General features: G+C 42.8%; 1 protein-coding gene and 1 long non-coding RNA gene across 7 annotated transcripts in view; one reads left to right on the top strand and one right to left on the bottom strand.

The window, feature by feature from the left end:
• LOC124178727 overlaps positions 1–27,883 on the bottom strand; it is a 78,181-nt gene that overhangs the window by 4,782 nt on the left and 45,516 nt on the right. For 3 of the 6 annotated variants that reach the window (XM_046562298.1, XM_046562294.1, XM_046562295.1), the window contains one exon: positions 1,156–1,369. In XM_046562298.1, the coding sequence (XP_046418254.1) occupies positions 1,156–1,353 (198 nt within the window). In that variant the 5' untranslated portion in view covers positions 1,354–1,369. Of the gene's footprint in view, positions 1–1,155; positions 1,370–8,115; positions 8,142–15,810; positions 15,903–21,038; positions 21,065–27,883 lie in introns of those variants that run through there. The other 3 variants (XM_046562297.1, XM_046562293.1, XM_046562296.1) reach the window with 3 other exon arrangements.
• On the top strand, positions 15,884–21,170 carry LOC124178730. The gene is made up of 3 exons (XR_006869885.1): positions 15,884–16,013; positions 20,154–20,494; positions 20,621–21,170. It is a non-coding gene; the product is annotated as an uncharacterized LOC124178730 (long non-coding RNA).

The following is a 27,883-nucleotide window of genomic DNA, read 5'->3' as shown; positions in this document are numbered from 1 at the left end:
TGTCGTTGGTCTGTTATTACCAATCGATAACGATTTGTTATTTCTTTATTTTTTTCTTCTATCAAAAATTCTTCACGCTTTAGAATTTATATGTTTGACATTTACAGCATCGAAGGAATTTGTTACGGTCTCCATTCGTATATACGATACTTCTTATTGCGTGTAATTAGAAAGGCAGACTAAAACCATATATATTAATTTTATTACGGACTTGGTTAATTCTGTCAAATTTTAAATCCTACGTAAAGATATTACAGAATATTAGAATATATACGACTTTTAAACTGCAACTTTCTATACAGTTTGAATCAGTGAAAATCAAATCAGGTGCATTGCTTGCAATCAATAACCCCCGATGAAACTGTTTAATATTAAAGGCCTGAAGTCAAAGCATATATCCGAGCTGAGCACAAGAATTAATCGACGCTTATAAATATGCGATAGTCATTTGATCGCGGTCATTTTGACGCATGTATAGGTACACTGTGTACGGTTCGGTATGTGTAGCCTCCGTATGCAAACAATTCGGCTTTCCCAGATGACCATTTACGAGGCACAATGGCCTCCGTGTTCATAATCGCCTCCTTATGGGTGAACCGAGACGCGCGGAGATGGTTAGTCGTGCGAAACAAGGCGCGGGCAACCGGACACGACATCCTGCAGAATCTGATTCATTCGAATTTAATCAATAAATCAATGATCGCATTATACAGCCACCGCGAGTATGCTATATAAGAAATTCCCTTGCTTTCGGGCTACCGAAGAGTCGTGTGCGCAACCTGCAGCGATAGAGTTACGGGTATTCGCGAATTCCCTTCGACAATAATTGGACGTGTCCACTCGTACCTCGACTACGGATGCAAATTTTGGTGTACGATTTCTGTTCCTAGGTCGCGAAAATTTCTCATCATTTACTACTGCTTAAGGTTGACGAGCAACCGTTGGCAGAGATGATTCGTTCCTTAATCTATAAGTCTATAACGCAGCCCAATCTAAACAGCACCGCGTTCCCGAAGGTACGACACGCACTCTGGTACCTTACGTGCGCGGTACATTCAGAGGCCTGTTAAGCGTATCTTACGTGCTGTTCCAGTGTCGCCGAAACGAGCGTCTCTTACACTGCACTTAAATATATTAAGACGATCTTCCCTATACCTGTAATTTAAGAGCCCTTCGCCAGTCCAACATCTGGTGCGCCTGCGCCCGCTGTCTCGCCAAGAGAGCCTTGATAACCGATTTAGCTTCGTCCAGGGAAGTGACCTCCGCCGCGGTGGATACCTTGCAGACCACTTCGCGTTTCGAACTGCTCACGAAACCCTCGGTAAGCGTTTCCAGAGGAGGACCACTGTCCATCGACGTTTCGTCAAAGCTGAAAGTCAAAGAATCGAGTTGGCAAAAATTGCAATCGAAAATCTTCAATTCCATTCTCACGTTTTATGACTTGAATGGCGTTTGAAAATTGCGTTACGGAAATTCTATACCGCGGACCGTTGTCCAACGTTTTTATTATTATAAAAAATTGAAACCTCCTTTCAAGTTTTTCTTTATTTTAGAATTTTAGAACTACAAAACACATTTTAATATATTTTGCAAAAAAGAAACAATATACGTTGGAATTTCGTTACGAAGATTATAACTTTGCCCGATAACCCGTAAACAGTTTGTCGTGCCTCGGATGGGTCGTTGTCATTGGGTAGAATGGAATGCTAAATTGATATCACGTGCTAAAAAAAAAAAAGAGAAAACATCGGAAAAACTGCCGGGTCATTGTACGCGCTCGAAGGCCCTTGTATAATGAATGTGGTGGGTTTTCCTGCAGGGGACGACAATGACTTGATTGATAACATTGGAGGGTGCTGATCACTTCAATTATCTCTCTCTTCCCCATCTTCGCTTCAGTTTTATTCGCGATGTTTAATCGACGTACACAGCAATGGTATACAACCGAGGTAAGATGTACCAGCTGTACAATGCTACTTATAATGGAACACGTGGAAGGTATTCTTTTACCTTATGCAAAAGAAAATACAGAGTGTCTGTCAATTGAGGTTGAATTCAATATACGAAATGTAATCGATGCTTCAAGGATTTACAACTCTGGATAGGTAGATGATTGTACGTTCGTACATGATATACCTTTCGTGTCGTAATTGGTGTATATGATACACCCAATATATTAAATATCCTACAGCTATCGGGAGGTTTCCTAGACGCGTATATGTACAATGTCTAGTCTGAGAAATGAACACGAACAATAATGACTGTCTGCTAACACAACTACGAGTTCTCTTGCAGTTGTCGTTCTGGAAAGCTCTTTATACCGTTTCAAATTCGGTTCAGAACTGGCAGGGATATTACATTTAATTAATTTACCAAACTTTCCCTCACACCAGTCTCGTCGTTGCTGAAACTAAAACATTCCCGAAACGTAGATATCAGTATCCGCCTAACGTTGCTCTGTCGCAGCCCTTCCATATTACTGTCATCGACCCAACGAGCCAACCCCTTGATTATATTCAGTCTGCCGCAGCATATATATACATTTCATACCGCGGACTTCCAAATGCAAGGAAAATTACATATATATTGGAGAAAGAAGCGTTCTTCCAAACGTCATCAAAATATCGTGAGCGAGTTACATATTTTTCAAATCTAAAAATACCAGCGATCCGGAAAAAAGTGATTTCTCACGACGTATAAATGGGTGATTAGATACATCCTTATTTTAGATTTAGCGATAAAAAATTGTTCTTTCTTATCGACTTTGGAATACCTGAACAACGTTTCAAACCATGTTTCCATTGCCGTGTGTAAGGCAAACTCCAACAATGGCCAACGGATCCTTCCTGATAAAATTTACTTTCAGATCCGAGGAGAGAGAGACCGTAACAGTTTTGTACTTCACATAAAAGTGACGTTGAAATCGAACCGACTTCGACTTTCGTCAAGTGGTTCTATGTTCCCGACGGAGAGCGCTTCACATCGCTTGCGATTACACCTCACTGTTCGTGAGTGCATATATCCTGCCACTGTGGTTTCAAATGTATACCCACATTATGCACCGCCATGCTCGCGTGTTGTCTGAAAGGACGGTCAAGTCCGTCGTAGGATCTACGGTCAGGTGGCGACGGAGCAGTTGGTGCTCGTTGTATAAGTGCTGGGCTGTAAAGTCTATGAATTTAGGGCGCTCTTAGGACTACGAGGATCGGCATACACGGAAAACCGTGTACAAAACCAGGCTGTGTTTTTTATTTCATTTGTATTTTTTTAACGAAGAATAGTTCTCGCCGTTGATAGATCGATATCGAGTTTATTATCCCTGAGGTGACAAGGAACATTAAAAATGTCGATAATCCACTTGGAGAAGTTGAGATGAACTTGATTTGTATCGAATTACGACGCGTGTAAAAATTCGAGAAGTTTCGGAAGCGAAGAGGCGATGAGCGACCGTGAATCCTTTCAGATTTTTCGTATCCGGATGTCGTAACCGCAGCTTCACAGTGAGGCACAAGCATATCCGATGTAGTGAAGCGATAGTAATGCACCGTGGAGTCGGCTTATTGTTAGTAATTTAGCGCACGTGGCTGACCTCGTTTCCGGTTCTTTTCAAATATTCATCAACAGGAAAAAAGTTTGCTTTACAACGTTTCTCGCGGGTGTTTCCCAAACCACCAACACCAGATATGTAGTGCTTTCTCATTGAACAGATTCTTACTACGCGTCGTCTGAAGAAGACACGTCATTAGTAGCAATTTTCATCAAAGACACCACAGGCGAAAATGATGAGATGTATTTATACACGAATAATAAATGAAACTTTTATCCTTGAAGAATCACCGAATTTTATACACAGGAGTTCAATATTCAAGAGTATTCTCGGTTATTTTTCCCACCGCCTTTTTTACTGCAGCATTACAGCAATTAAAATCTTAATACCAAAATCCATTCAACCGAAGGATAATTAATTTCCCGATGAATATGATTTCAGATATAATTGACGTTAATTAACGAAACGAAGAATAGAATCAAGTTAGGTATAAGCACATAACGTATATATCTGAGAGAAATGGAAATGTGAAGTAGCCGTACGATCATATCTGCCACATCCACCGGCAAGCGGTAAGCCTGCGTCAATATTTCAGAGCAGTCTGCGATCACCTTCACCTCATTTCTGTGTCCGTAACCCGACAAGCTCGGAATGGGGATAGGATTACGGAGAAGTTGGCTCTTTAATTATTTATAGAGGGTGGGCCGAAGTATCGATTCACTCCGATTCTACTATGTTTGTGCACAGGGATATACGTGGGATATACAGTGACAGGGGATCGAGGATACAACAAGCAATTAGCTATGCTAAGATGAACGGGATTTTTTGGTGAAAAATAAACGAAAACAAAATTAGTATTCGAAGAAGCTACCGGTGAAGTTTAACTGAAATGTACTGGCGGAAAATAAATTGTTCGATTGAATCAATTAGGCAGATTGGATAAATTCCCTGTCAGTCTCTACGTAGGTACTATTTCATATTTTTGTATAACTTTCACAAGATTTTTCTTTGCTTTTGTTTTTCCATTTTTCATTCCACTGTGTCCCCTGTGTATTAGCGCTTTCTCTCTCTGCATGAGATTATTGTAGAAAATGGCGTCAACTTAACGGACAGTTAAAAGAAGGACCAAAAGAAAATCGATGGTCTACTGCCAGTAGTTTAACGACACTGCGCGAGATGAATCAAATTCGTTTCGAGTCATATTAAAATGCGAGTTGCGCGACATCGTGTATAATTCGATTCCGCGCGATCGGTGTGAGTGATTTAATTCCACTGTTGAAAATCCGGGATATCGCACGGTATATTTGATTATGAAATCGACAGTGATTGAACTACGTACGCTGAAATCTGTCCACCATTCGAAACAGGTTGAAATTATAAATTTTTTCCGCTCGTAGAAAAATTGATAATATTTAACAATTACGATATCTAATCGTTATAATTTCGTATTACTATTTATATAAATTAGGTTTCTCGATAGAGGCAAAAGCGTGAGTGAATCGGAAAATTCACCGGACATTAAACTCGGCGCTCAAAGCGACCCTCGTAACAATTGTCGATGCCTCGATATTCTCGATAGTTAATTAACTAATGTCTGTATGCCGGAGGGTCCATCGCACACTGATAGATATACAGGATATCGAAAACGCATCCTCGCCTAATAAAGATCTGGATACAATATGTTCATCACGGGCAAAGCAGCTGCAACATGCTTTGATCTCACGCATCAATACACGCAGTGGGGACCATGATGTGTCTCGTTGCTGGCCTCGCAGGAAGTAAAGCATTGAGCGCATCAGTACTTCCGGACTATGCGACGACCGACTCGAACGCACACCCCGTTTCCGGTTCGCCAGAGCTTCCAATGCGCTATGATAAAGCAGCTGCTCTTTAAACACTTCCGTGGCTGTATCGCGCTCATTTCGATTATTACCTCAGGTATAGGTATACATCGGTAAATATTTGATGAATCCAGCAGAGCTGTTCTCATCTGGCTTTTCCATAACGATAATTAACGTTTACACTGTATCGACCTCGAAGTAACGAGATGCCGATTGGACCGAAATATTAAGTCGATCGACGAAAAGGTTTAATTATAAAAGGAATGACATAATCCATCGTGTCCGAGATTTTTGGTCCAAGATACTCGAAAGAGAGAAATCTCCCGCCAAATATTAATTTGACACTGCGAGTAAACGCGACAAACTAAGCATTCGTACTCTGCGATTATCGCACAGTTCGTTGAGTCCAATATGGCGCCAACAGTTTTCACAAATGAAGAGAAACTCCTTTCATCCACGTAAAAGTGCAAAAACTCGATACAACCAGAGACGAATTTTTTTTTTCTCGCATATACCTGCGTGTAATGAACCTAACGCGATAAATACGAATCCCGATTTGAGCGCATGATAGGAACTCGTAAAGTTATGCGTCTGGCGATCGCAGCCTCGCGTGCCGTGGAAATAACGCAGGCATAACACGTATCGTTTCAGCGGAGTGGCCGGCGCTGTGGGGATTGAAAAAATAAGTGTTTACAGCTACGAGTAACTCTCGGGTGGAAGACACGCGACAGGCAGTTTTCACGGCAAACCGGGAGCCGTTCGAGACTTCGCGGGACTACAAAGATTTCAAAGACTTGACACGCTGTTGTACATCGGATATCAAGAGCGGTTCACCCCTCAAACAGATCGATAAAACTTCATATTTCGATCTGATCTACCGTTTCTAACGATAACGAGCCTTCCTGATTTCCTTATTTTGTAGAGCACAATTCATTTCGACCACTTTACTCTGGTTATTTAAATTCGTCGCTGCGACTGGAGTTCTACCTTACTTGAAAAACGATAAAAATCAACGATTGAAATTTCATATTCCAGTTTAGTTTACCATTTCCAACAATGACTAGGGTGTTTTCGATTTTTGCTCAACTTTACTCTTGCAAATTCGTATCCGCGGCTGAGACTGAAAATCTACCTTGCTTGACAAATAAACTATAGTTGGCATTTCACAATTTTATAAATAGTTTATTCCGACCACTCTACTCGTGTAATTCGAATCCGCGGTTAGGGCTAAGATGCAGGGCTGATAAAATCCCAGTTACCACCTCTCGACGTGCGGCGTCGTTGCAGTTGCACCGCATACTTGCGCGTTCTCCAATTTATGCCGGTGCTGCTGTGCAGTATCGTTGCAGATGCCGTGGAATTCGACTCCTTTGTTACATTTTCCACTTTCGTTCCTGCGCAAGAGACATTTTCATTCGATCCACCGTCTCGGGCGTGCACGCGCTCTCTTGTACTCCAGAAGTGCCTGCACACTCGCGATTGCAGCTCGATCCTACGACCCTGACATACTTACACGTGTCTCTTACTCTGTGCCGCGTGTGCTAGACATGCACACGAGTCGTAAACGTACCCCATATTACAGAAAATGAACGTACGGTCGTTTAAACTCCGACTTGACGAGTTACGTCAAGTCGTAGAAATTTGCTCGGATTGAGGCTTTCGCAGTTCATCCGTGGAAAGATAACCGTCATTCGAAATTAATAATACATCGACCGTAGATAATTGTATTAGCATCTTCGTGGATCCCCAAAACCAGTTCGTATACTTGACCTATGCTGACGACTCGTCGTCACTTACGATTTCATTCGAAAGATAGAGTTTAGTATGCCAGGGTCGCGTACCGATTCTTGGTACAATTTCAATCGTGAAAGAGCGTTCGATTTTTAATGTCAAAGGTTGAATCAAGTTGTACTTGATCAGGTTTCGCTACGATTCCGTCCTACCGCTGACAGATAGACCCCGGGTAAAAGCCTCGAGCGCAATTATTTTGACGACTGGATCCGCGTCGCGTCGTCGTGAAATCGACGTTGTTTGTATATTATTCGTTACGAAAGACTGTACTTCTATGGACATCAGCTAAATACATGAAACATAATTTCAAAATTAATTCAACGTATGTCGAAAAATTTTCAATCTATAAAGTAATGTGCGTTACAACGATACGTAGTGAAAAATATAAGTAATATAGAAGGATAATTTTACATATCCTAATACTGTGAATATGATCTGATTTCCACTGTAACAAAGCAAAAGAATAATTTATGCATAAACGTGTGCGGGAATCGAAAGAATTATATTAGGAAATTTAAAAGCGAACGTGGCTTGAATAATCCAAGAAATGCAATTCGTACAGATTCGATGTAAGTTTCGACAGATGTAACAACTCTCTTGATTTTATTACGTGTTCAGCAGAGACACTCGATTATCGAACAATGTTTAATGATTATTACTGCGGTACCGGAGCAGAGATTTCACGAGATATACGTCCCAATTGAGCGGTGTGACTACATTAAACTATACTGGTGTGACCGAATCGGTGAAGAAAATTGAGCCTGCAATTCACAATGCTATAAATAAGCAACAAAGTTAGAAAACGGATTAGCGAGAAATGTCGAAACAGTTTGAACACTACAGCTACTTATTCTTACAATGAAACAATTAGTAAACGCGAAGAGAAAAACGAAAAGAATAAAATAAAACTACAGTCATTGCACGTAATCGTCATACCGGTCGAACATTATCGAAGTTCTGCTTGACACACGCCAGACGGAATTACATGGTGTCGCCGTCTAATGGTACGAACATCTGGTGGTAAGGAAAGGCTTCCCGTCGTCGACATTTCTACAACGTGAAAGTATAATTCAATCATTTGTCAAGGTGCCGGAATTGAGTTAAGAATGAATAAATAATGCGACAGAATCTTTCCTCAAAGTGATAAAAATTACCTTCAAGCCAAGCGAAACACTGCGCTAGAGTGTCACTTCAATTCACGTTAGATGATAGAAAATAGAGAGGAAACTTCTAGCTGCCGCGCAATGAACGGCTCGTCATTCGCTCAACGACACATTGGAAGCCAACTTGTTGCGTTGTTACGTTAATCCGTGGGTTAAGAGATACTTATCTTCAAAATACGATCTCGGATCCGTCGGAGCGTGTAGATTGAAACTATCCGGTGCTTCGTTCGGTACAGCCTGCGGCATTCCATGAAATTTTCGAATAGAGAAAATTTTGGTGATCGTAACTTGTCGAAAAAAATGTTCATCAATGTACAATGCAGTGTCCGACAATTTTCTACGACACCGATCTTTCTCTATGAATTTGGGAGTAGCCTCGTCACTGTATGAAAAAAGTGAAACCTAATTGCTCGACCTTTTGCACGAACCTTCAAGCAGGCCGTCGTCAGAAATGCCCGGCAATTTGATTCAATAAGATTCGCTGTAATCTTTTCTCGATTAGTACAAGTTAATGGACCGCGGTAAATTTTTTTCCACAAGTAATTCAGCAGCGGGACTGGACGAACAAATCGAAATTGAACGTAGTCCTCCTATTCGTTTGGAACGAAAAAAAAATTATTCCATCAAAAGATCTACGTTATTGCAGGTTGATTGAGGGGACCGTCTATAAATCGGCAATAATCCAATCACCAAGAACTGATCATTCTGCGGTCGACCCGAAGTAGACGAAATCTTACATCGACAATTAGTATCACGCCGGTATTCAAGCGGCGGAAAACATCGAAAACCTATCAACAAATTGACGAGTGCCCATCAAATGGTCGTCACTTCTGTCTTTCATTCGGTATAAACATAATCATAAAAGTTAAATCGAAAACTAACGGTAAACACGGAATGAAAAGGACCTTCGAACGAGAAAAATCTCTATGTGCTTTATACACCTCTACCGTGCCTCCAGAGTCGGTGAGACTCGTACTCGCGGGACTTCCAAGTGCAAGTCGAATGGCAAGAGGCAAGAGTAAGAAAAAAATTTAAAAAAAAAAAAAAAAAGAATGAAAAACAACGTAAAAAGGAATCTTAGACGACGATGGTTGGCGAGGGAAAGTGAAGCTTATCGTGAGATGATCAAAGGTGTGCACAGGTCGATTTAGAAATTGCACCGCGTCGTGCCACGGAACCGTTAAACCTTTTTACGCTTCCGCGATATTCCTTTTTTCCAACCGTAATTACACTCCGTACAGAGTCAACGGTTCCGCGAGGTGTTTGCGACAAGGTGGCCAGCGATGCAATGCCTACCTGTTGTATCCTCTTGACGAACTGGGGGGTCAACGTCGCCTGGTACCGGAGACGTGGTACAGTTTGGTCATAATGCGAAAGTATTTGCCTGTAACCTAGGCACGATATTGAAAGGCCCTGTATGCCTCGATACGTGCACGTAATAGCTGCACACGGGTTCTGTGCCTCATCCGCGTATATTTATACCCGTACCGCGGGTCGCGGACAGACAACGTGGACGACGCAGACACGTACACAGACGGACAAGAAAGACGAACGTGGTTTTACATAGCCGCCGGCTAGGCCGTTCCTTGGCCTTGCCAGGCAGGATTCCTAAGGCACGAGTGTCGCCATTTTTTACTCTTGTTTCATTAATTTTTTACCCCCGTCATTTCCTATTTATTCCCACCAGGCTCTCCCTCCCGTCCCCCATACCCTTCTATAAAAGCCCCCCGGGATCACATTCGTGTATACTCGCCGTGGGATTCGTTAGGTGCTGGTTTTTTCAACCGAATTCGTTTTATTCGGTTGTGTGTTTATTTTAATGATACACTGTTATTTATTTATTTTATTTTTTTTCCACTTCTCACATCGGTTGTTCCTTCATGATTGATATATTATCGTCGTATAAACAGACCGATGTAGCGAACTTCTTCGATTCGCTGTCATACGGAGACGCTGTGTATTGAGATTAAAAAAAAGATCGATTCCCAAAGTTTTATATTCGTGAAAAGTATGCGGATTATAAAATTGTCAAAAAAATTCTAGAGCTCTTCTTCTCGATATTCGAATTTTACGAAAGCAGTACTAAAACGACGTTGCGAGGAACACTACGAGATTCGTGCAGGACGACGATCCTTAGAAAACACGGACACTTCTCGACGTAGTTCGATACGACGAAATGGATGCTGGAAAGACTTGCTCGACGGTATAAGTTGACGCCTTTTTTTCATCTCCCGCGTGTTTACAACACCGCGAAGAAGTCCTCCAGAGGTAGAATCCTTGTGACTTAAATGAGGCACAAAAGCATTGACATCCATCGGTGGAGGATGTCTTCTAAAAATAGATCGTCGCAGTCAGCAAGAGAAAGAGAGAGGTAGAAGGGATCGCGAAGAGGTAGGTATAGGTATAATTGGAACTTTCCATTCGGTGTGCAAATGCGATTCTCAAGTTCTCATGGATTATGCGAAGAAACCACCTCTGACTGCCGGCTCGATACGCCGCACAGGAAAAGTTGTATTTATTGTCAGTAGCATCGTTTCGACGCCGCGACGTTACCGCGGATTCACTGCAAAGTTTTCATTTGTTTATAGACGAACTCGATCGGTGACGACGTCGTTCAACGATGAGTTTGACGTTACGGGATTACTTTTGTTTACCCTGGGACGTGAAAAACGGGCGCGGAATTCATCGCAACATGATGAAAAAGTATTTCAAACCTATTCTTATCAAATCTAATCGATAAGAGTATAAAAATATGATACAGAGTGCCGATATCACGAGGCAGCCTGTTTTTTTTTCGTTTTTTTTCTTTTTTTAAAAGTCGACGTTACTTCATGCTGTAATGTCCGAATCTCGATTGACCGATCATAGATTCAATTCGCCAAAAAAACTTTCCTTCTTTATCACGGAATTAATCGGGAAGTGGGACGAAAGGTCTTCTTTTCTCTATTTGTTCGCAACAAGTTTCTCAGCTGTCCGTTTCTCACTGGATTCAGTCTTGAGCTGTATTGACTTTCGTCGGAGCCCGATGTAGTTGTTAATACAACAGGTACGTATAAAAATTTCCTCAGTTCTCAGATAGCCTATGCTCTTCTGAGAAATTTCAAGAGACGCCTTTATCTCTCAGACCTTTTACGGTAAAGTGGTAATTTATCCTCATTAACGGTTACAAGTTGTCAATCATCGATAAACTGCGGATTGATGATATCCGATTAATTTTACTGATTTTTTATCATCGGTATAAGTATTTCGAAGTACTTTTAGAGTATAATTACGAGACGTGAATACGTGCTACCTGGGATCCTTTATCATACGACGCGTATATGATTCAGAATGTAATTGGCTAATTTGCGTATCGTTCATCATTTACGAGTTGTGACGAGGAAGGTGCGAATCGCCATCGGCGTAATAATATCCAGCACGTGTAAGAGGTCTCGAAGCGTCGTCGCAGGCCGTTTGAGGATAATTTTATTAGTGCGAATCTCTGTACCTACGGCCAGAAAGACTTTCGAGTCTTTTAAGAGCGGTGCTATAAAATCTTATAGAGGGAACGGGGCTTATCGACGGTTGCAAAATACCGTCGAAACGATACGGGGAGTTGGGGAGTTCCTAAGCGCGCAGTTAACGCACCATGGTACAGAGTATCCATTGTGTTCGATGGATGCGAGAATCTTGCATATTGCCGTCTAATGAACACCGGCGTATACTCTTTGGGAACGATGCACATCCTGCAGTAATGAGGTATTGATGTACCAACCACGTACCATCCATACCCGATTCTCAACTCCCTGTATCAGCTTCTATAACTACAGGTACATGCAGTCAGTCAGGTAGTAAGCCTTCTTGCGATTGTTTTTTCCTTTTTATTCCTCCTCGTCGTCTTCGCCCTCCTCTTCTTCTTCGTCTTCTTCCCTCTTAACAAGCTCTTAAGCCCGTCTACCGAGGCTTCGCGAGACTTTCTCATACGGATATAAATTTACGTGTATATCTTAACGTTGAACGTAGCGAAGCTTTTGGCTTTGACGAGCCGGTCCATGCCTCATATGGACAGCTGAAGTTACGAGATTGCGTGGTGTGTTATAAGTGCTTTCAAAACTTATCGTTGGTGGACATCGACTCGTTTCACCCCGTACAAGACAAACTTCGTTCCAATCACTTTCTGCGTCCTAATTTTCAGACTACACGAATCCGTGAATAAAGTTCGAAGATTTCTGCAAACCGACTACCAATTAACGACAGCCAATTCGAAGTCGGTAAGTGAAGAAATTGAGAAGTATCTCTGACTGACTTCTCAATGACCTGACCACTTGGCCAATAGCTCATTGTCGATGTGCAGGTAGAGGTTTAATTTTCTTCGATCATTCGTCCACCTTGTTATATTCGCGCTTGAGCGACGTCGTTTCTGCGAGCTGCGCCTGCCTGATTCTTAATTTGTTCCTAATTCGTTCGTTAGCTCGTTTTGAGGACTAACAGACAAGCGTAATTCGCCGTCTCTGGCCTCGGGCGCAAACATCGTAAGCCGAAGGGCGAAGCGAAGCGATTCAACATTCCGTAATTTCCTATCTCGGTCGTTGTTGCGCTTAGTTCGAGACGGACCGTGAACACAGGACCAAGCTAACAATAAAACGTTGACAAGCAAAATGAAACGGCAATGCCGACGATACAGTTATTGCTGCATGCTTACCCTCGCGACTAAATTAACAAGTCAGAAATGACACGGCACACTTGCTGATATTTCACTATAATACGCGAGGAAAAATTCTGTACCTATTTGTGACCGAGGTCATTCAACAGTCTCTGTCCCCGATTATACGGAGTAACGTCACCTGAATCTTTCTATTCCGGTCTATTGAATTACTCAGCGCTTGCTCCGAGTTCATTTATTTTAAAATCCAATATATGTACAGTCGGAAGCGGTCGACCTTCTCTCTCCTCGGTGTCTCTCCTGCTAGCTCTCTTCCAAACGAGTGAACTTGCAGAGGCAATATAGAAGATCAAATAACTGGAAGGTAAATGGAGAAAAGGTTAAAAAGAAGATAGGTAGATGAAAGGGTGGGAGAACTCAAACAAAGGAACATGAAACAGATTTTCAAACTTACGAAACCCCGACGATAAGTCAACTCGTTTGATTACTTATATAATTACCACCGGTACCAACAATCTCCCCGAATATAATCGTCCAAGTTTTACGCCCGGACGGATTGAGGAGATGTTAAAATCCGATGACCTACTCGCTGATTAATCAGCAGAATCCTGAAACACCTTTAGCTCCGTCTACGCCTGACGTCACTTTTCATCCTTAATTACACACAGCTTGGGTAAAAGATTTTCATAAATTCTTTAATTTACGAACCGGTGTCCCGGCGCCTCGGTAATTCGCCGTCACTTCCGGGTCATTGTTCGACCCATTACATATATCCTTGCTCATATCCGGTTCCTATTACGCGCGAAAAACGTTTTGCACACAGTCCACCGGAATGCTTGTTCTATAGACGCGGAAATAAGTATGGACGCGGGAATGGTCGAAGAGTCGTGTTACCATCGCCTGCCGAAGAAAAATCTCTCAACCTTTCAGACTTTTCGATCTTACCGTGAAAGGCTTGAATAAATAAAAATCATCCCCGTAGCTGAGAGGTTTAAATAAAAAAATATTTTCTCGGAATGTGACGCCGCGAAGGAACCGTCATCTGCCAGAATCTCCCCTGGGCATAAAAAGCATCGTCTACATTATATATTACATACCTACATACATACACGATGCATACAGGCATAGCGAATACATTTACAGTCAAAGCGCGGGTTCGGAAGTCGATTCGGTCGGTAGAAGGTTTGCTTTTGTGATATGTATCCGCACTGCGTATGACAGGAGACAGCTGGTTCTCTGGCTCGTATCGTTTTTCATTTTGTCGCGGGTAATACTGTTCTTTTTCCCCTCTCTTTTTGTTTATCACCAGCTTTCGCGTCAATGATATTTCAAATTTGGTAAACCAATTCGATACTGCCATTTCAAAATTATCGTACCGTTAACGGAGACTGAAAACTGTACAATAATTTCCGCTTGAAAAACCTTACCCATTATTCGACTGACGAATAAAGAGAACAAATATAAAACACCTCGAAACGTTTCCCCCGTACGAAAAATTTACGATTTTGCTTCAAATATCTCACCTTCGCCAAATCCAACGCTAGAATTCTATTATATAAAAATTTCCACAATGACAAAAAAAAAAAAACATACGCAACTTTCGTTAATTGACTCGCGTATCGACATTAGAATGTCCCTGTACGATACTGCACGGCGTAAAATACGCCCGTGATGATGAAAGTGCCGTAGATCGACAGTGCGCCGATTCTTACGCATATAATGCATCATTCGTCTATCTAGATCCGGAATCTCCCCGTATACATGCATATATGCGTATACGCATATAGCTGCGTACGTAACACACATGCGATTTTCAGGATCTGGCGATGCCATTTTACGCGCGTACAATAGAAATCCACGAGAATTCCAGCTGGGTGAAAAACGGCCTTCCGTACAACGCGGTACGTGTAACGTCGGATGGCCGACACCCTTACGGAATTAGATCAGATCAGGCGAGAGCGAGGAACTGGTTGTGTTTTCGTGCACACCGGATGCGGTCAGCATCGGGCAGCGGCGCACGCGTCCGTTTAAGCTTGTGTGGGTGTAGAAAGTTGCCATTGTGCGGGATCTGGTTTTATATAAATAGCCGTTGGTACGGGGCGCACGGGACTCGCTGTGAATAATGAAGTAACGATCACGTACGTACGCGTGCATACAGATAGATACGCACGCATTCGCGCACCGTACACGTTGCATGCATTTGTCCAAGGTGCACGCGGATATATCAGGCCACGTTGTTTGTACAACGCCGAGTCTCGGTTCCCTCCTTTGTAAGTTCACGGAGCTATAACTGTTCCCCAGGTAAAATCGGTCAACCCTTTTTTCGTTATTTTCGGATCGATATACTCCAACCACCGCAGGATTTAAACAACACCATTAATCGAAGCGTATATAAAGATGACGAATTATACGGAACCGAAATTCAATTTGTTCCTGTCGACTATAGAGACCACGATAAAAATCGTCGCGAATTTGGTATAAAAAGGAGTCTTCATCTCTACCGAAACGCTAATTTTTATAGCATCTGTAATGTCACAATGCCTTATCCGCATCCGAGTCATATTTTCATATACTTTTTTCCCTTTCACCGACGATAAAAACAAGTTGCCAAGTTTTCCAGACTGTAAAGATTCCGTGAGGTTTCCAGATTTTTTTTTATCTTCAACTTTCACATCCACGCGTTTGGTCAAATTATTTTTAACCGTATCGAGGAAGCTTCTCCCGTAGAACCACGAGACTCTTTCCTCAACTCAAGCGTTGTTTGAAACAAGTTAAAAGGGAAGGAAAAAAAAAGGTACAATAACAATAAATTTGATTTACACTCACGGAGTTTCGTTGCCGGGCGAAAGTCTGCAGCTTTGTACATAGAATTCGTAGTCGGCGAATTTCGGCGAGGATGCGGGGGAGTGAGTTTTCATCCGGCTGGACCAGTTCCGAAGACGATGATGCGGAGTCTGCGTGATAAATACGGACTCTGGAGTGACGGAGAAATTATCCAAGACCCGGACTCGGGGTGACGTCGGATTAATGTAAGTCACGTTACAACGACGATGAGTTATCACCGGTTGCAGTCATTCGCACGCGGTTGGTTCGTTCGTTATATTATACATATTATACATATTACAGCCCGTGTATAAGGCGCGGTACGAGCATTTGACTTTCTTCTTTACTCGCAATCTCTTCTCGGTCATCTCTCGCGACAACCTTTCAAATTTATCCTAACTTCAAACGCAGTAGAGACGACGTCTCAACCTTCGTCCCTGCATTCGGCCCAAACTTTTGCCACCCCGAGTCGCACTTTTATTTACACGACATTGTAGTTATTGAATGTATTTAATCACCGCGCTCGTTCGTGCAAACTACTTCCTCTGAACAATTCTAATTTCATTTTTCATCCGTTGACACTAATGTCCAGAAATTTTACTCGTCATTGGATATGTGTACAAAAAGGCAGAATGAGAAAGTCATTTTTCGATCTTTTGTCATTCGTTATACGTGCTTATATAACGACGCTGCGTCAGCACTAATTCCAACTTACGGTCGATTAATGTCTTCACCTTAAGTTTAAATAAATTATCCCGAAAATTCTTATTCCCTTTCTATGCTTGTTCGAACACTGCACACCGCAAGACGAACACCTCGAACACACGCACCGTATATCGAAATGAAATAAGCTACTGTAAGACAACTTCCATGGAGCACAACGGCGTCTGATCTAATTCCATTTTCTGCCATACCCACAACATGTGATACACGTGCAATTCGAACGACGAGAAACAAGATGGGCGTGATGTATTCTCGGATGATCAGAATCCCTACCTACACTCAGCCGACGTTCGCGAAGCGAGCAGGAATATTGCGTAAAAAAATTCACTCTGCCGGGTCCCCCGAGACAGTTGTAAATCGCAAATGACCCGTAAAACGAACTAGGTACCCGATAAATAACCCAGTGCGATAAAATAGCGACGCGTTATAGCTCGTCTAATTTTCGAATCTATATACAAGTAGGCTAAAAGGGCTTTCGTTTTCTGCGCCGCGGTTATTACACACGCTCACTCATACGCGCGCGCTATCTTGCACAAGTTATCGCATAAGTGCGAGGCGTTATTACCGGGGATAAAAGGGGGTTTACGGCCACCGCGTATACAGAGCCGAGTATCCCGAGTTAGGTAAAACGGAGTGTGTCTGCCCTCGTTATCACGTTGCACCCGTAAGGAACGGAACGTGGTCGACGAACATGCGACCGACGGAATAATCCGTGTCGCACCTTCGCCCCCGCTATTTGTGACAAGGAAGAAGCACTTTTCGCGTCCTCCGGTGCGTGACGATAATAATCTGTCCGATTAACGCGGGCTTCAATTCGGCCCTAGAGTCGGCCGATTTGTATTTCGCATTATTACCTGGCTTTCGTGAAATATCAACCTCGGCCGTCTCTCCGCTACGATCAGCCGTTGGCAGTATACCTACATGTATGTGGGGCATTCCACGTCAAATTAGCGGCCCACGTACCTCACCCCCTTCGATATTAAAAGTTTTTTAGTACGATGTTCTTACCGATCCGAAAAAGGGTGCTGGAATTTTTTTCACATTTTTTTTTTTAACCATTGATGAAGCTTGAAAAAAAATCTAAAAACCAATTCCGACAACGCCATTTTTTTACATCTGAAAAAATTCACTGATTCTGTGATTTATGATGTAATTATTGAACACTACTCGATAATGCGATCTCAATATTCACTACTTTTTTCGTACGTCTATAGTTATTCCTTGTCCAGATTGCTTATGTTTTTTTTGTTTTCTCCTAATATGCCTTGATCTAAATAGATTCGTATTATTTTCATCATTCCGTGATCTGTGACCTTGGGATAAAGAAATAAAGAAACAAAAAAACAAAAAACTCTAATTCTGGCATGGAAAAACTGAAAACTTGCGACAACAATAGTAAATATTGAGATCCCATTATCGTGTGGTGCTTAAAAATCACGTTTGAAATCATAGAATCATTGTGAATACTTTCAGACTTATAAAAATGGTGTTTTCGGAATTGGTTTTTCGATTTTTTTTTCAAGTTTCACCGGAAGCTAAAAAAATCTGAAAAAAATTTTGAGACCCTTTTAGGTCGGTAGGAACGTCATACTAAAAAATTATTAAAATCGGGGCAGTTGAGGTACATGGGCTGTTAATTTGACGTGGAATACCCGACATATAATATAGCGAAAGCCTCGACTGTGGTAAGCTTCAATGATTGCGAGTATCACCCACGCTCTGCAAACTCGTTCAACTTATAGTTATGCACCAACGGTCGCTTCTTCATGTTTGTTTTCTGCACCATCCGGTGACCGTGGAAATTTATAATTTAATATTCCCCAGATCATTTCCGACCTTTTCGTGAGCGAAGTGCGATTCCTCGCCTGAGTAGTTTGCAGCAAGAATTCAACACTTCATAGATAAGTATGCTAATTGTCTCTAACGTAATCCTTAGCGCTCGTTTGCAAAATTTCTCGCACACCTCCTAGCCTTTCATAATTCTTATTTTCATTGCCGCTCTGTATACATATATATATACATATATATATATTTGTAAAACGCTAAACAGACTAATGCATAGTTGAACAACTTACGTGTGTCTGTAAGTAACTTTTGGTTTCTGTGAGAAGCTCCGAGACAGTTTCCCTCTCGTTTAATTTCTCTAGTTATACTTTAGTCATGTTTGTTTGCACCGTCAACTCGTTGACCACCACATTAACCTGGAGGGAGTAGTATTACAAAACGGGTTACACACATTGACCTCTCTCGGACAAGACGTGAAAGATTCTCTCGTTGTACTTTCTAGAGAGTAAAACAAACGTTCTAGACTTTTGGTTATTTTTTCAACATAAAATATTACCCGATCCTAATTATTTTTCAACGCGGGCATATGTTGATTGAAATTTGGCTTATTACGTGAAAATCACTGGTCAGCTCGAATTCTTTCGCGAAACCTGTAGCATCGGTTAACGACAATCCATATACCATTATATCTGAATTATTCTAATTCGGTATAAATTTGTTCCCCAAATACACCTATGTATGTTATCATGGAGACAAAGCGTTGCCCGGAACTTGGATATAATCAACAAGGGTAAATATACGTGACAATTTATAATTCTTTATAAAATGGAGATATTTATTTCCTCGCGAATTGAGATACGTCGTGAAATTTAAATTCTCGGATGTACATTCGATAAGAGTATCGTAAAATTTATAATTGCGACAATATCCCTACCGCGTAAAGCTATACGGCATAAAGTTCCCGGCTGTACGCCGGCAGAATGTCGAGGTTGAGAAATTCTTTTGGCAAAAGCCACATCGCCGATGTATAATATAGTTTGCGGTTAAAATACGTCGTTGTTTCGCATGCGGTGGTTCTCGAACGCGCACGCATAGGTATAAAATTAGTAACACACCATTGCTGGCCGCATCGTGCATGGTTTTACATACACCGTTAAATATTTCTCTATGGAACTTTCTATACCGTACTGGAAGTTTCATTCGCATACGGAACAGCGAATTCACCATACATCTACCCTTCATTCAAGTTAAAATTGCAATAAATTTACTACAAAATTTATTAAATTCAAATTACTTTTTTTTTGTTTTCTCTATAAATTTTAGTAAAATCACAAATTTTTATTGTAAATTTAAGACAAATACACGGTAATTGTTTTACTCGTGTTTTCACGCGTATTTTCCGTACACAAAGTAAGCGTTTCTACGAAGGTCGAGTGAATCTACGTATGCGCATGCGCGGAGTACTGAAAATACCACTTTCGAGCCCTAGGGGTTAAAAAAGTAAAAGTAGTCTCTTCCGCGTTGCGCGCGTGCGCTGTCGCGAACAAACCTGACATTACACGACCCTAACCTCAATTTCGTGCTTCGTGAAAAAACGCGTAACTAACTCTCTTATTGTACAAAGAATCGTGTGCAACAAGGAGGTAACAGTTTTCTCATCTCAGGTATCTGCAATATCAGTCCTCGGCTCACCTAAAACTCACATTGCAAACTTACGCTCAGCCCGAAAAGACCGAGTTTGCCTCCTTGTGCCACAATACACTATTTTTACCGTTTCGAAGTTTCCCAAGCGTTTTGTTCCCTCCTTCTCGGTCATTGTCGGCAGTTTTGCTTCCCAGACCTCGTTGATCCCTTGGACGAATAAGACCGCGATTCGACGTCTTCGCGGTTAACGCATCAACATCAGAATCGACGACGCGACGTCAGCGAACAATGCCTACTAAATTGTGTCACGCCGATCTCTCTCGCCGCGTGCGAAAATCTCTACCTCTGTACAAGAGGAGACGACTCGGAGCACTTGGCGAGAGCGACAAGCGTAATCGCAAACAACGTGCCCGATGGATGACCCAGCTCGCCTCGACGTCTCTCTGCGTTGCGTTATCCGGAACCTCGGCACACCAACGGCACCGTCTGCATCCCTGCGTTTTTCGTGCGAGCATAAGGTACAAGGCAGAAGAAGGTAAGGTATCAGACACCCCGGAGTAGCCGAGAAACAGCGACTAGGCGTACAAAGGCGTTCGTTATCTACCGCCGTCGCTGGATATACGCCAACGTGTAACAAGAGGTACAATGTGCCTTTTTACAGATCCCCTCCCCCCATAGAGTATCGGAAGACCTTCCGAGGTGCGACGGTTGGTTGCATCGACGGATCGCGGGGTGCGATCCGAGAGCTGGAACTGCGTACCCGTGTTCCCTGCGGGGCTTGTTTGTGAAGCAGCCAAGACAAACACGTGCCTCCAGCAACGCGCTTTCCTGTGCTTACTTGTCCGTGCCCATGCCCATGCAGCCCGACTGTAACCGTCGTATTGTAAATCTTATCCTATGGTCACGCGGGCATACATCATTGATTCGCATCGCCGGCGGATCCTTCCTATTGATAATGAGACTCGGACGGATACATCGGATTCAACACCTGCGGCTCTCTTGCTCTTTCTCCTTCTCTTTTGCCCGTGTGATTAGGGCTGTACTCTCCGGGTTATAACGCACCTGGAAAGGAAATTTACCTTGCGTACATTTGGTTTCATCCGCACGCTGCAAGCTGTTGCACGGACTTCGTAATCTGAGTATCGCGTTGTAGATTGTAACAACTCACAGCAGAGAGTTTTATCACAAACACTGTCTATACAGTAACGTAGAATAAACATTTTCCTTGACGGTCATTTTCACCTCAAATACTGAAATTCCATAAAGCGTGGAATGCTCCTGGATTATTACACCCTCGAAATGGCTGCACTTCGTATCACAAGCCGGACTAATGCATGCAGAAAGAAGATATATATACATACATACAAACTCAACATAGGTATAAGAAAAGAGAGCCAGGAAACTGTCGACCTTCGCGATCAAAGCGTCCGGGCTTTTGAGCTGCGGAGATGCCGAGTTGGCCTCTTCTCTTCTCCTCTGGTTTCCTCTCCTCTCCTCTCCTCGCCACTCCTTTATTCTCTTCTCTTCTCCCGCAGTGACAAACGCGGACAATCGACTCGCAATTAGGCATGTTCAGGCGGGCGGAACGAAGCGGATTGAAACGAGTGAGGAACGAACGATTCGTCGTATCGTCAATCGTCCAGAATTGAGGGGGATTCGAGGAGCCCTTTTGTGCCGAGAGTGCGCCTCCGAAGATGTGTTAGTGGGTTAAGGTCAGTGGTCCACGAGATGATCGGTTCGTACAGGAGCTACGTCAGTGTGTACGAATGAAAACGCAGGGCGTGGGCAGGCATGAAATATTAATATCGAGTTGTTACTTACGGCAGGTGATCGGGGCGCGCATACGTGTACGTACACCTACATCTACGTATGTGGTATAAGCGCGGTGTAATAACAGCTCGAGCACACCAGAACCAAGAGACCAAGAACCGACGCGAAAGCAGCTGCAGGCTGACTCTGATCCATTTCGTGAATTTTAAATCTCACCCGCGTTTATGCGGCACAACTGTGACGAAGATCGACAAATAACGCTGATCCAGATGTGCTTTGTAAATATTTACAACCATCGTCAATGTTTTACCGTTTCTTATTCCCACAGTCGCATATCTCCATTATTCACCGTAGGTAACAGTTACAGCCGGGGTCGCATTGATTCGACGCGATAATACGAGAAGCCGATGACCGCGATGCGAATGTAAGTCTAACATCATTTTGAGCAAAATTGTTTTTTGCGGTTTTTGTCTCAGGTGTATTTTATATAATACATATATACACGTATGTATCATGTAATACGTAATACGTACGTCACCTCTACATATACCCATAATAGCTGTTTCTGTAATTGGAATCGTCGATACACGCGTACATCGGTAATAAAATAAAAAATAAAATAAAGTACTATGTGTACACGTACGGATATACAGCGTTGGTAATTGAAACTAAAAATTTCCAATCAAACACGTAATACGTGCTGCAAGATATAACGCAAGCATACACGAACACGAGCGTAATAAATGTTTGTATAGAAAACAAGTCGACGCGGCATTCGTCGCCCAAGTATTAAGACTCCTGCACATTTGAAATTGATATTGGCCGACTCACCTTATACACGACGTAAAAGATCCGTGAGGTAAGAAATGACGTTATTTTTTATTCGTTTACTTCCATCGTTTGTTTTATTTTTTTTTTTTTTTTTCACCTTCCCTCCTCTCTGCCTTTATTTATTGACCCCGTTTCTTTATTTGTTAAACCTGAGCCAAGTTCGAAGTAATCGTGCCACGGTGATCAGACACTCGAGCATCGGACTTCCCGTACAAGGAAAAGCACCGCGAGACAAAGGAGCCGTTAAAATTCAACAAACGAAAGAGCAAAAAAATCAGCGCATCGCCGGTAAAAAAGGACAGAAAATTAAAACAATTCTCATACCGATGATGCAGAGACGAATGACAAAGTTATACATGCACCTCGCTGCCGACTGAACGCGAAGCCGACATGCTTTGGCACCGGTAGCTCAATGCAGGAACCTCTTCCTCAAAAGGGACATTCCCACGGCGGTACGTCGACCCTTCGAAGGTCCGACAAGTATCAAAACCTCGGGCTAAAAAACGGCACTCAGACCTGTTTCACATCGGCCGCTCGACCACCTTCGTCGTTCGACTTTGGCTCTGGATCGAGTCGCCCTCGAAATTGCGCTAGGTACTCGTAAGTCCACGTTGATGTTAAATTTCTTTCGAGAAGGCATAGAAAAGAGAAAAAAAATCGACGGAAAGGAAGTTGATGCTACGAAGAATTATTCCCAGAAAAAGTTAGGATTTGAGCCAGATATTTGCAAACCCATGTTGGCCACATTTGCACCGCAGTGCGTGTGTGTTTGCGAAAACGTAATTATTCGTCAGAATTGATAGGTAATTGATAAAGTAAACGAACGTTCACTTTGCCTCTCAATTCGTGGGGGTAAACTGGCAGTTTGTGTTAAAGGTAATTAGCACAGGGTCCGCGCTGTGTTTCGATGCCCGCAAGGCAAAATGACTCCTACCTCCGTATAATGTATACACGATATATACCTGTAATACTTGTACATACGAGGAACACGCGTGCATGTGCGGGTTATTGTACGGCAATATAATGACGACGGTAATGGAGGATAATAGTTTGCGGGTACGTTAAGGATCGTCAAAGTTTCAGCATCGTATACAGGGATAATCATACGCGCATGCAGAGGTGAATGAAGAATACCGTTCGGAGTTACAAGCCGGGCTCAAGGGCCGCCGACTCTCGACGGGCGGAAGACCGTGGGACGAGGTTCCGGTAACGCAAGTTTCAGATAGACCTGCCGCTGCACCTCGCTGTCTGCATGCAGAAGTCTCGGCTCTGACCGTTAACACGAGCCGTATTTTTTATTTTTTATTTTTTTATTTCTATTTACGCTCGTAGTAACGATTCCTTCTTGTGGAAAGGTATACTGGTTAACTAACAATAAGTAGCGACTAATTCCACGGGAAATGGAGGTACCACCGGTACGTACATAGATGATATGTACGCGTTACACGCACCTTCCATCTTTCCCCGCCGTATCAACGCCGTTTCTTAGAGCCAACGCGACTGTAAGGAACTATCGCTGAATGTCGCGCAAAAGATAAGCCCTGCGGAGATGTAGAGTACTTAAATTCGTTTCTCGTTGCCGTACGCTCTACCGACTTATGTCCATTGGAACGCGGTACACGCAAACTCTCCTCGAGTTTGGTACACGTCTGTGTATCTAACTTCCGACTTCTTGCAGCCCTGTGTCAATATGCTAACTGCATGTTTGCTGCAGAATGTTGGAGTACAAGCGGAGATCGAGAGACGGTAGGAATACATAGGTATTACATATTGCAAGGCGAAAGATAGAGACCGAGAGTTGACATTCAGAGGGTATAGACGTAATTGCCCAAGTCATTGTGAATAAGTATTTGAGCTGCCCTTTCGGTGCATCACGTATGGATGGGAAAGTTTCTCTCTGATTGTGAGTAGGTATATCGCATCGCCGATGTACACTTTGAAGTCAACGGTGTAACCTTTATCGTGATTTGGATGAGACGACGAGTTTATTGAGGAGATGGTCACTGTTTGGAAGGGTTGGATAAAAAAAAAAAAAAAAATTACAACGTAAGTAAATCTTGTCAGAGATATTTGTCATGATCTTTAAAAACTTTTCTTTTCGCGAAAGTTAGACACCCAACGATCGTGGATGGACGAATAATAATCGAGTCTCAAATTTTTTCATAATAACCACTACGACGCGATTAATTAAAGTATGTCTATTATGTTCCAACTGTGAAAGTTGACTTGTACACCACGAGATTCGAGTAAACTGTATCGAGGTGGATCAGGTAGCCATAGAAAATATATCCAAGCTAGAAATTGAATTTCCAATACATAGTTGGTACAGATCTAAGAAATACATCAGTCGTGTCCGTGTTTAACTTTTGGAATGTGCAAAAGTGCGTCGAAAGGCGAAGCACGTTCGGCCCGGAACCCCGATCTAAAAGTATAATAAATGGTGGTGCAGGAAGAGAATTTGTGAGAGTAACGAATTCCGCGGTGCTCCTGTGAAAGGTGTATTATACCGCTCCCGAAGTGAATCTCAAGATATTCAGAGGCATGCGACCACCGATCCCGAAAAAGACCCTAATCAATATTATGTAAGCAGACTTACGATTCCCCGTATAACCCCTTCAGTCTCTGGATAAAATGGAACAGCTAACCAACCCCTGGTTGGCTACGGTCTGCGAGAAGCCCTGCTTGATTCGATTGAGCTTGGCTGAGGGGCAGGGGTGTCTCTGAAGCGGATAAGCGGAAAAGGTAAAGTCCCACTACTGGCCGCCAAATGTGCTGCTAAGGCAGCCTTATACCGGAGTTACGAAAGGTTCTTTCTTTTTGACGAAGACTTTGAACGACGCGCAATTCCAGAAATCACCGTATCCGGTTCATATACCACGGTTAATTCGAATCGGGAAAATGCGGAGAAGATAGCCATTACGGCGTTGACTATAGTTCTAGCCCTGTAGTAAAGTATCTGCCGGCGTGACATCGATATTGAGTGTAGATTTATACCTGTAACTACGCTGATCGATGATTACAAGCCGTACCGTAAACCTCGTGTCCGAAGCGATGATCGCGTGTTCTTTTAACTCGTTTCAATTACCGCTACCACTACTACGTGACAATCTTGACCAGTAATCGTACAATTATCTCGATTAGTTCCCATCAGATAGTGATTTTCGCGCCATAGACATCAGCACTCGACGACTCGAGTGTGTGGCGGCGTTGACCGTGCCGTTCAACGTCGTCACCTGCAACCGCTAATGGAGCGATTGAAAATGGAGTGGAACAAGCGGCTTTGGACTGGCCATGAGTCAGCCCTCGGTATTTCCGTCCTCACACTGCAGGTTCCAAGTTTATTGAGAAAAAGAAGAATAATTTACAATTTCATGATTAGCGACCCAAAAAACTTTGCGGTACCAATTTTTATTCAAATATGAATAAACTTGAACTCGACCCGGATCAAAGGTGCTCAAGTCTAACTCTTATGTGCGCACCCAACTTTTACCACATTAACGCATACCCGGGTAACCGGGTGCGCACATAAGGGCTAAAAAAAGCACCGATCGTCCCAAGATTCCATTGAATTACAGTATGTAGTTACGGTTTCAAATCACCACTACTGTAATACAACGGAATCTCGACACGATCGGTGCTTCTTTAGACTTGAACATCTTCGGTTCCTGTCCAGGTCGTGAAACATTTTTTTCCAATCTGCAGGAAACGCACGTCACAAAATGGCCTACATCTGAAGTTCAATTCCCACATGAGGCGCCATTTTGTGACGTACGTTTCCTGCGGGTCCGGAAAAAATGTTTCACGATTTGGACTGGACCGAGATTCGAATCCGGAACCTTTCGTTTACCGTGAGACTGTTCTGACCACTAAACTATCCAGGCCCTTGCTAAATCACCTTCTCGGATTGTTACCAAACTATCTCGAAAAATGTCACGTTACAATACATACATGTATACGTACATGAAACCACGCAAGGATTCATCCGAAAATGGTCAGGGGGTGATTTTGTCGACCTTGAAACGTCGAGATATGGTGAAAACGCGACTTTTCATTTTCGGGGTGGTTACAATAACTTTCTATTTTCTCGGAAAGAAGAGGAACGATAAGTTGAAAAGGGGTAGCTCGAACTTATAAGGCACAACATTTTGAAACGATAAAAACCATGTCAACTTTTCCAACATCGTCATAACCGCGTTCACTGTGATGTAAATATTTCCATTCTCGGTAGAGGACCGGCTCAGCCGTAAACCCGTGGGATCGGCTATCGGCCGTATACGTATACTACCAACAGAGCACTCGACACCACTCAAAGACATTTTTGAGGGACGTACTGGGAGCGAGGTGGATTTGGGAAACTTCGTTACCAGCCGGAAAGGGCGACAGACCGGGCCGCTCTTTCTCTTCTTAATTTTGAAACCTTGATTAAAATGTGGCAAAAGTAGTTATAGAAATACAATAAATAAAATTCTTACTACAACTGTTCCAACGGTGTATGTTAATCAGTTTACGCACACGCGTGTCGACGATCGGACCGAAACTCCGTCCCGGTCAAGTTGTTGTGAACCATTGTCCACGGCACACTGGTTTCACTGTCGTATAATACCAAAGTGTATACAAAGCGACCACCACACCCAACCGAGCTGGTTACGCCGCACGCAATTTTAAACGCAACGTTATCTCATTTCTGACTATAAATAGGTAAATTTTGGCGCACCGGTTACACCGCATAGACTCTAACCCCGAGTATGACGTGTTTTAGGTTAGCATAACACGCGAGTGAGTTCCTTGTAGTAGATATTAAAAATGGACATTGATAACCGAGTATGCTGACAGTAAGGGATTCGATAGTTTCCTGCTGAATACGACGCGTCTATAGAGTGCTGGAGATCTGTTTCCGGTGTTCGGAAACACGGGATATTTGATCAATGAATTACTTCCGGCTATTTGCCTCAGTCGCAACGATTATGCCCTGTTTCATGGAACAATATAACGAGTGGCTATAATCGCATGGCGAAAGGATGGATAAAAACTTTCAACGAGTAGATGTAATTGAAATGACTCTGGAAACGACTCCGGAGCACTGTGACGTTAGATCTTTTTCTCGATGGGAACGAGAGTAGAAATACCCGGTGGATGAAGTTGTTATAAAGAAAATTTGAACCGCGTACTTGGTATTCCGTGAACCATAAACTACCCACCGCGTACTATAATACACGGAGGATATATATAACGCGATGGCTAGACTAAAAACATCGTAATAGCAATTTATGCAATTACAGCGCTCGCGTAAGGCGACGTATGAGAGACATTGCAAACTCGTTTG

The sequence above is a fragment of the Neodiprion fabricii genome, chromosome 3, assembly GCF_021155785.1.
Source record: "Neodiprion fabricii isolate iyNeoFabr1 chromosome 3, iyNeoFabr1.1, whole genome shotgun sequence".
NCBI classification, from domain to species: Eukaryota; Metazoa; Arthropoda; class Insecta; order Hymenoptera; family Diprionidae; genus Neodiprion; species Neodiprion fabricii.
The sequence above is the reverse complement of the archived record's forward strand: the minus strand, read 5'-3'. Positions and strand labels throughout refer to the sequence as shown.